Source organism: Dicentrarchus labrax, unplaced genomic scaffold (genome assembly GCF_905237075.1).
Source record: "Dicentrarchus labrax unplaced genomic scaffold, dlabrax2021, whole genome shotgun sequence".
Classification (NCBI taxonomy): Eukaryota; Metazoa; Chordata; class Actinopteri; family Moronidae; genus Dicentrarchus; species Dicentrarchus labrax.
The window spans coordinates 33,836,007-33,846,306 of record NW_026136704.1 but is presented as its reverse complement, the minus strand read 5'-3'; the positions used below and the strand labels follow the sequence as shown (position 1 = coordinate 33,846,306).

Sequence of the window (10,300 nt, the reverse complement as noted above, 5' to 3'; positions counted from 1 at the left end):
TTCAAGTCCTCCTCCTGTCCTCCGCCTCAACACCTCTTCCTTCTTTTACTGCTAATACTCTTACTCCTCCTCCTCTACACCTCTACCTCTTCCTCTCTCTTCCTCTCCTCAACTCCACCTCCTCCTCTTCTGTTCGCCCTCTATTCCTCTTCTTCCTTTTAATGCTAATATTCTTACTCCTCCTCTTTTCCTGCCTCCTCCTCTCTCCTCCTCTCCTTCCTAATTCTCTTCTCCTCTACACCTCTACCTCCTCCCCCTCCTCCTCCCTATTCCTTCTCCTCCTTCAAGTCCTCCTCCTGCACTCCTCCTCAACACCTCTTCCTCCTCTCCTTCCTAATTCTCTTCTCCTCCTCTACACCTCTATCTCCTCCTCTCTCTTCCTCCTCCTCAACTCCACCTCCTCCTCTTCTGATCGCCTTCTATTCCTCTTCCTCTTCCTTTTAATGCTAATATTCCTCTCCTCCTCAGTCCTTTTCCTGCCTCCTCCTCCTCTCCTCCTCTCCTTCCTAATTCTCTTCTCCTCCTCTACACCTCTACCTCCTCCCCCCTCCTCCCTCCCTATTCCTTCTCCTCCTTCAAGTCCTCCTCCTGCACTCCTCCTCAACACCTCTTCCTCCTCTCCTTCCTAATTCTCTTCTCCTCCTCTACACCTCTATCTCCTCCTCCCCCTCCTCCTCTCTCTCCTCTCCTCCTTTACACTTCTTTATCCCCCTCCTTTCTCCTCCACCTCGCCCTCTATTCCTCTTCCTCCTTCAAGTCCTCCTCCTCTACACCTCTACCTCCTCCTCCCCCCTCTCCTCCTCTCCGGGTTACTTTATTTGTAGCAGTAAGTATTTATATTCCTCCTATTTTACAAACAACTCAGACAACAGATAAACAAGATAGTAAACAATAAACAACCACTAGAATAAATAATAAACTTAAAAAAGGGGAAGAAGACAAACCCCTGCATGTTGAAACCTTCGGCCTCCTCCCTGATGCTGATGTGAGTCACATGCAAACTTCTTCCAAATATCTTCGTGTTTGACTGTCAAATGTTTGTTTCCGTGTCGGAAGGAGAGAAGAAGAAAACACTCGGCTGACGACTGGCGAGCAGGTAAGACACGAATTTAACCTCGAAGACCAAAAAATAATTCAGTACATTTTTACTTAAATTTTGTTAAAGTAAAAAGTTTGAGGCACTTTACTTGATTGTTTCCATTTGATTCTACATCTCAGAGGCAACTACTGTACTTTTTACTGTACGGAAACCACGTATCTCCAGATGTGTTGATGCTGAATGTTTGTAATAAATGAATATTCTTCTGCTTCTTAAGCTAAATACACTATTTAAAAACCCCTTTTGGATTTTCTGAAGAGATGCTTTGTCACACAGCTGAAAACAGGCTGTTTTTTCCGACTGTTTAGAGATACGTGGTTCTCACGGGACAAACATATATATGATGATCTTATAGAATATGATGCAGTACTGACGACCCAACAGTGTATAAAGTAGTTCTTAAACATCTTAATACACATTAATGCAGCAGGGAGTACACCATTACCTGTATCTTCACCTGTTCAACCAACTAAATATTTGCATCCGTGCTCGGAATGGGCGGGGCTTAAAAAAGCTCCCTCACTGCCAACTAATTTGAATCATTTAGGGGGTGGGGCCATGTGGCTGATTGGTTGGTGAGGGACATAACCAACAGCCCTGAATGTGTGTTACGTCAACCCAGTCAAGCATGTACAGCCGTTCCATTTGCTGACTTTGCCATTAGCAGCAACTTTTAGCATCTGGAAACTCCGTGAATCACCTCGGTACCGCTGTCGTCAAACTGTCCTCTGTCTGTCTCTCAGGTTGTCGGCAGCTACATTGGCAGTTAGTGGAGTTGAGTCGCTGAAAGTTGAAGATTGATTGACGGGTGAATGTCAGAATATTATTGGTTGAAATCAGTTAGTTCATGCTGACGTAAGCACGCGTCACATTTAGTTTTACAGGAAGAAAAAAATGACTGGACTTTGATGTAAAAATACAAAGAAATAGATTTTTTGTAAATGTTTTGGTATAATTTGTTAAATAAAGGTACAATGTAACTGAAGATGTTATCTTTAAGGGCTAGAAATGCAGAAGGCCTCGAATATTTCTTCTACCACTGAACACACCTGCATTACTTGGAGAGAGCCAAGAAATACAATTTCCATTTAGAGTGAGAAATGATGTCATAGCCCACAGACAAGTATAACCAGCTTCCTGAAAGAGGCCAGTGTTGAAAAGGGAATAAAGTTCACATACTAAAACATCTGTCTAACTATTCCAGGTGCCGCCTTAAGTTTCAAGAGACTCATCACTGGTGATCCAGGAGCCGCCATGTGTCCGGTGCTGCTCTTGTTCCTGCTGCTGGGAGCGCTGAAGTCAGGTAAAACACAGTGGTGCAAAGTAACTAAGTACATTTACTCAAATAATGTACCTTAAGCAGAAAGTTGAGTGATTTGTACTTTTTGTCTTTCATTCTACTTTTTTTTTTACTCCACTACATCTCAGAGGGGAATATTGTACTTTTTACTTCACTACATTTACCTATAGTTTTTTTTTTTTTACAAATAAAGAAGAGTTTATAAAATATGATGTTTATTATAAAATAATCTATCCAACAGTTTATACAGCTGAAATCATCAGTCCAATCAATTAGTACACTGACAGAAAATACATTTTCAAGTAATTTTACCTGTAAAAACCTTTCATGGTTCGGGCTTCTCAAACGTGAAGATTTGCTGATTTTCCTCTGATTGTAATAGTCTGAATGTATTTGAGATCATTTGGGGCTTTGGACTGTTGGTCGGACTAAAGCATTGTGAAGGTGGCACTTTGGACTTTGATCAGCAGATGGATCCATAATGAAAATAATCATTAGTTGCAGTCTGATACAAAATAGTTGAAAATGAGCTCAACCAAGTCCAACAGCAAAATCCTGCTTTTACATTAATGTATGAGTCAGAATAATCTAATGATATCAGATATAGTAGCACAACACTTTAATATTACATTTTACTTATTATACGCACATACTTCCACTTGTGACAGAGTATTCGTACAGTATGGGGTTAGTATTTCTCCTCCAGTACAAGATCAGAATACTTCCTCCTCTGACTAGAAGTTGGTGTGTATGTTTTTGGGGAGTGCTGAGCTGTGGTTGAGTGTTCTCTATCAGGTACAATGCTTCTTGTAGGTTACTATGTATTAATAGGAAAATATTTTCTCCATAAAATGTTCTAAAAGGTGTTTGTACAGTACACTCTGCTCCGGCGGTGTCAGAAGAGAGAAAGCATTTCATTGGACGCAGCATTAGTATACGCCCCCGAGTGCAGGATGAGTCATCAACTACTTATATTGTTTTTCAGGAAGAAATACCATTAAGAATACCTGAAAATACCTAACTTAGACTCAGACTCTGGAGTATAGGCGAGGTATAACTCAAGACAAATGTGATACACAGTTTTCTTTCTGGCTACATTACTGCTGTATGTACAATATGGAGGCTACACAAGCTCTCAAATACTTTCTGTTCAGTTGTATATATTTTTTAAATTGCAGCTCTATAAAGTGTTTTCTATTATAACATTTTGTATGTAAAAGATTGTTTGTTGACATAAACTATCCACTATTAATATTTTCAGTATGAAATTAGACTGTAATTGTAAACTGAACTATAAAATATTACCCCGTATTACACTACCCCCTCCTCTTGTCTCCCTTTTGAAAAATACTAAAGGTTTGAAGTTTTTTTTTCAGAATCCACCACCATGTCACCAGAAAACAACGCTGGTCAGAATTTCATTGTTGCTTTTCCGGAGAACATCGCCTATTATCATCCTGATGAGCCCCAAAATAAGGTCAAAGTCACTGCCTTGTATGATGACACTGAGGTCAAAATAGGCACAGATCAAAGAACACTGAGCAGAGGACAGACTCATGAAATTGTAATTAATAAAGATCTGGAGCTCCGGAGGGAAAACATCTCCAACAAAATTCTCCAAATTACCAGCAACAATAAAATCACTGTCCATGCCATCAACCGCAAAAACAACAGTGTGCAGACAACTCTGGTTATACCCATTGACAATCTGGGCAAAAAGTACCTCATCCCGCCGGTACCCGAGATCACAGGAACCACTCACCCCGAAGACGGAGTCACAACTGCTGTAGCTGAAAGAGGCCCATTCAAACTCGTCATCATCAATGGGGACGAAAACAACGTGGTAACTGTTACAGGTCAAGAGTTCAAGGATATTCAGTCCCACCAGGTCGCTCAGATTTGGCTAAAAAAGGAGGAGGCATTGACAACCGTGGTAGCAAACCATCCGGTGGCGGTCCTCTTTGGTCACACTTGCGCCATCCGGTACAACTGCACCTGTGGGCAGCTGTACACCATGCTGCTGCCAGACAAAGAGGAAGAGCAGGAGTTCTACGTTCCTCCTGCTCTTGTCAGTGGTGCTGAAAGTGAAACAGTTATTCTTCTTTCAAAGAAAGGCGAGGTAAAACCCTTCCAATCAGACAAGCCTCTGGTAAAGACAACTGGCACAGCCATCCTCTACCGGCCCGGCTTGCTCCTCAATCTGATCCCAAAGACGGACTTTGCCGCCTGTTTGGTAGTCAACATAATCCCTGATGCGCAGAACTCTGCCGTGATTGTGGTCCACAAGGATCAAACTGACGGGGTTCATGTTGGAAGTCTTCCTTTGGTGAGTCCAGAGTGGCAGCAGCTGAAAGGGACAGATTATGTCTCAACATCTGTTAATGTGATGACAAAGAAGACTGTCATCTGGCACTCTTCCTCCCAAATGGCTGTTTACTTAATGGGAAATAAGGAAGGTGCTCTGTTTGGGAACCCAGCAGCCATCATCAGTAAAACCCCAGGTATGACCTCCACCTTCAAACTGAAGATTAACAAGTGAGGGGAAGCTTAAAATTAAGGCGTGTCAGTCCTAACTTTTAAACTGTTTTTGTTTTAAGAGTATTTAATTAAGCTGTTATGCACTAAAACCAGCTCCACATTGTTACTGTTGCTACATCTACCCGTTTTAAAATTCAATTTCTGAATTTCAGTTGGAGGAAGATAAAAGCAGCTTCTGTTTTCTAACCAATGATTTGACTGATCTAGCTAGCTGAGCAGGCCCACATTAGCTCTATGAGTGTGTCTCTGTCTGTTTAATGTTTCCAGGTGACATTTAAAATGAGGACCTTGAAAAAAGTTCTTGTTAAACATGAACCTAATGGCTATGTACGCAATATCACGCTAACAGATATGAGAAAGAAGATATACTGTATGGCCGAAATCCACTGGGAACGACTGCAACATGTTCCGGCTGTCTTAATATGGGCGTACGTTTGTGATAGTAATTTGATTATTTAATTATTTACGTCGAAGGTCCAAGTGAAGTCATGAGTCATTGATGTTAATGTCCTAGTCCAGTTGATTTGTCAAGTTGAGTAATCAAGCAAGTAAACTAAGTTGTGACATTTGAGTCATGTGTTTGAAGCCATGTAGTTAGATAATTGTGTGATTGGAAGTAACTCTTGCTTACACTTTGAGAAAGTAAACTAGTTAGTTGGGAAATGCAAACAATTCCTGCTTAAGTTAGAGCAGATAAACATGTCTAACTCATTCACACACTAACATTTTTGGAAAGGCTAATAAAAAAGACACCGTGCTCCAAACACTCACTCACACTAGAGGCTTGTACTCTCCATTTCCCCAAGTGGAGAAAACCAAAGCTTGCCATTATGGTTGCTAAGCTAGTGTTGACCAATTGCTGTAGTCAGACCCCCACAGATTGTGATGCATGATAGCCCACCAGCACAAAGTGAACTGTTTTTTTATCAATGATGCAGTTTGTCTCTGTTCTGTTTCAATCAGATTTCCGAGGTTGCACTTTGTCTCCAGAAGTCGTAAAAATCGGGGAAGTGGCAGACGGCTGGCGAGAATCCCTGAAGTACTGCAGAGACAACGGCATGGACTTGGGCAGCTTCCCCGAGGCCCAACTCCAGACACAGATCTACAGTAAAATTATGCAGGCCAATAATGACGGAGTGCAGAATGTGTGGATCGGCATGCGTCGGAGCTCCCTGACTGGGGAGTGGTACTGGCTCAGTGGGAAGCCTGTCAATGACACCAACTGGGCGGAGGGCGAGCCCGGCACAGTGCAAGATGGCCAATGTGCTATCATGAGTCTGGAACACAAAAAGGACTTTGGCTGGAGTGACGAGGACTGCTGTAAGGACGCCTATCCCGTCTGCTACAGCAGTCCTGTCTTCTTTCCAGCAGAGTGACGGGATGAAAACATGGACAAAGCTCATTGAAAGACAGGCTGAAGTTCCCAATGTCCTCATGCTAATATTTCTTTCTCTAAGGAGTTTTATTTCTCAAATCTTATTCATAGGTAGTTGCCCTAGTATATTAACATTATAAAAATAAAATTGTAAAAGTTATTTTACAAGTAACTGAATATACTGAGTTAACTGAGAGTTATATCTGAAGAAATGTTTTCAAACATTGTAATACATTGTAACGATGTAATATTCGGAAACTCACAACTCGCCTTCAGGAAGTTTAGTTAGCCATGTGGTTTAATGACTTTTATCTGCTTAAAATTAGATTGCTTGAATGCTCTGAAGCATGCTAGCTAACTTTCCCACTAAAAACTAAACAGAATTATTGAATTTAGTACAAGTTGCTCTACTAAAACCTTTACCTGCTGATTTCCCTGAAAAATGTCCCCCAATCTGGCAGTACAGTCAAAACAAAAATCAATGTATTTATGTTTGAACAATGATTTGAGACCGACGTGCATCAATTAATCAGCGGAAATTTTGAATTTAATCACCTGGCAACAGGTAAACAATATATTTAATGGTTTGTTTTCTGAGCTGTTTCCTGTCGCTGCAAGTTGAAATCTTTTTCCTGCTTTAAGTTAAATAGATTTTATGAGCTTTTAGATTCACTATTTATCTAAGAATCAATCAAACTAATCAATCTAAACTGCTGTTGTAAGATCTTTATAAAAGTCTGCCTTTTCTACAAAGACAGAGAGCAGAGAGAAAGTTGGGAAACACCTTCAAACCTTGAGGAGTTCAGCATCTGATTGATTATTGATCTTTGGTTACAGCCACTCAGCTAAAGCTAGGCAGCTTCAATAGCTTCAGACCCTTCAATTGTCACTACAAGTTGGCAGATGACGCCATACACACATCTTTTGTAGCGAGGGAGAGAGAAAAGCCGACAGATACATCTTTAGCCAACTAATTCATAGTCATTACAGGGATTTTAAGTAAAAAAAATATGAGAGAGCAAAACGAGAGACAGATCTATTAAAACAGATTAACAGATTTAGAGATTTGCAAGCTTTAGAGAACGCTGTAATCCAGAGAGGTCTAGAGAGAGAGAGAGAGTGAGAGAGAGTGAGAGAGAGAGTGAGAGACAGTGAGAGAGAGACAGACAGAGAGAGAGAGAGAGACAGAGTGAGAGAGTGAGAGTGAGAGAGAGAGAGACAGAGAGAGAGAGTAGAGAGAGAGAGAGAGAGAGAGACAGAGTGAGAGAGAGAGAGAGAGTGAGAGAGAGAGAGAGAGAGAGAGAGAGAGTGACAGAGAGAGAGAGAGAGAGAGAGAGAGAGAGAGAGAGAGAGAGAGAGAGAGAAGCTCAAAGAGCCGTTCAGAACGAATTACAATAAGCTTGTAATATATTTGAATATATTTCTTGCCTTTTCCCTGATGGTCTGAGTTAGATGCTAAATTCGTTGCTAGTCAGTAAGAGGGTTTGAAAAGTTTCTAAATTCATAGAGAAAGTTACCAAGTTGGCAACACTGAAGCTAGGCTAGTAATCTTTTAGCAGGGTGGCCGGTAAATAAGTTGCTGATGTCGTTTTTTGTCTTGGTTGGATCGACTCATTTATAACTACATTCAATTATTAAAATATTGGATTAATTGAGTTCTTAGTTACAGTAAATATCTAACATTAGGAGGAATAGGAACAAGTACCTTCAGCTACGTGTGTTTTGTAGCAATACTATTATATTTATGTGGTATAATACTTTATATGGTAAAATAAATGTCTGGTCTTAATTTTGACTGAATATGTACTTTTAGTTTTGTTGGGAAGTTTCGGTTAATGTAGTAGATATTAATTAGGAAGTGATTCAGCCTGTGATCTGATTGGTCAAAGGACATATATTTCTTTGTGTCTTGAACTCTGCAAAAAGAAATCATGTGTTGAAAAAATAAACTCCATTTAATGTATGGTGTAACTGACTGTACCATTAAATCTATTATGTGTGAAACTACACTGCTGTTTTATTTCCCACAAGTTCAACACACATTTAAAGAAGTCCTGAGTTAACTTCTGTTATGATTTGTATGATTTGGTGCTATGCAAATAAAATGTAATTGAATTAAACATTAAATGACTGTCAATGACTCTGGGTCATTGTGACACACTTTGTACAAAGAAATCAATCAATGCATTAATGGAGAAAGTGATCAGCAGATGGATCCATAATGAAAATAATCATTAGTTGCAGTCTGATACAAAATAGTTGAAAATGTGCTCAACCAACTCCAACAGTAAAATCCTGCTTTTACATTAATACACGTCCGAATAATCTAATATCATATATCCTATAAAATAATTTCTAATTACATTTATTTATTCCACATTACATTTGTCTCTCCAGAAAACAATATTTGTTCTCAATAAATATCTTTAAAAATGAAATGTCAGAGTTTTTATCAGGACTTTATTGGATCTTCATCGGGTGGTTGTTAAGTGATTTAAGGACATTTTAAGTGTTAATTAATATACAACAACTGCAACCTTTCCTATGAAGAATGTATTATACAACAATGTTTTACTATATTATGATTCAATAACTGTTTATTCGGCAGCCTCCACTTACGATTAATAGCTGTTAACCAATACAATAATAAACATTAATATCTGCATACAACACATTATACAGTGGGTACGGAAAGTATTCAGACCCCTTTAAATTTTTCACTCTTTGTTTCATTGCAGCCATTTGCTAAAATCAAAAAAGTTCATTTTATTTCTCATTAATGTACACTCAGCACCCCATCTTGACAGAAAAAAAACAGAAATTTTTGCAAATTTATTAAAAAAGAAAAACTGAAATATCACATGGTCATAAGTATTCAGACCCTTTGCTCAGTATTGAGTAGAAGCACACTTTGAGCTACTACAGCCATGAGTCTTCTTGGGAATGATGCAACAAGTTTTTCACACCTGGATTTGGGGATCCTCTGCCATTCTTCCTTGCAGATCCTCACCAGTTCTGTCAGGTTGGATGGTGAACGTTGGTGGACAGCCATTTTCAGGTCTCTCCAGAGATGCTCACTTGGGTTTAGGTCAGGGCTCTGGCTGGGCCAGTCAACAATGGTCACAGAGTTGTTCCGAAGCCACTCCTTTGTTATTTTAGCTGTGTGCTTAGGGTTATTGTCTTGTTGGAAGGTGAACCTTCGGCCCAGTCTGAGGTCCTGAGCACTCTGGAAGAGGTTTTCTTCCAGGATATCTCTGTACTTGGCCGCATTCATCTTTCCTTCAATTGCAACCAGTCGTCCTGTCCCTGCAGCTGAAAAACATCCCCATAGCCTGATGCTGCCACCACCATGTTTCACTGTTGGGATTGTATTGGGCAGGTGATGAGCAGTGCCTGGTTCTCTCCACACATACCGCTTAGAATTAACACCAAGAAGTTAAATCTTGGTCTCATCAGACCAGAGAATCTTATTTCTCATAGTCTGGGAGTCCTTCATGTGTTTTTTGGCAAACTCTATGCAGGCTTTTATATGTCTTGCACTGAGGAGAGGCTTCCGTCGGGCCACTCTGCCATAAAGCCCCGACTGGTGCAGGGCTGCAGTGATAGTTGACTTTGTGGAACTTTCTCCCATCTCCCTACTGCATCTCTGGAGCTCAGCCACAGTGATCTTTGGGTTCTTCTTTACCTCTCTCACCAAGGCTCTTCTCCCAACGTTGCTCAGTTTGGCTGGACGGCCAGGTCTCGGAAGAGTTCTGGTCGTCCCAAACTTCTTCCATTTAAGGATTATGGAGGCCACTGTGCTCTTAGGAACCTTGAGTGCTGCAGAAATTCTTTTGTAACCTTGGCCAGATCTGTGCCTTGCCACAATTCTGTCTCTGAGCTCCTTGGGCAGTTCCTTCGACCTCATGATTCTCATTTGCTCTGACATGCACTGTGAGCTGTAAGGTCTTATATAGACAGGTGTGTGCCTTTCCTAATCAAGTCCAAT

The 10,300-nt window shown here is 40.5% G+C and overlaps 1 protein-coding gene across 1 annotated transcript; it reads left to right on the top strand.

The window, feature by feature from the left end:
* Nucleotides 1-1,058: 1,058 nt before the first annotated feature.
* LOC127362952 (IgGFc-binding protein-like) lies at nucleotides 1,059-7,324 on the top strand. Its single transcript, XM_051399354.1, has 4 exons — nucleotides 1,059-1,096; nucleotides 2,304-2,402; nucleotides 3,776-4,900; nucleotides 5,901-7,324. Exons 2-4 carry the CDS (start codon nucleotides 2,354-2,356, stop codon nucleotides 6,311-6,313), a joined length of 1,587 nt encoding a protein of 528 aa, XP_051255314.1. The 5' UTR covers nucleotides 1,059-1,096; nucleotides 2,304-2,353; the 3' UTR covers nucleotides 6,314-7,324.
* The last annotated feature ends 2,976 nt before the right edge of the window (nucleotides 7,325-10,300 follow it).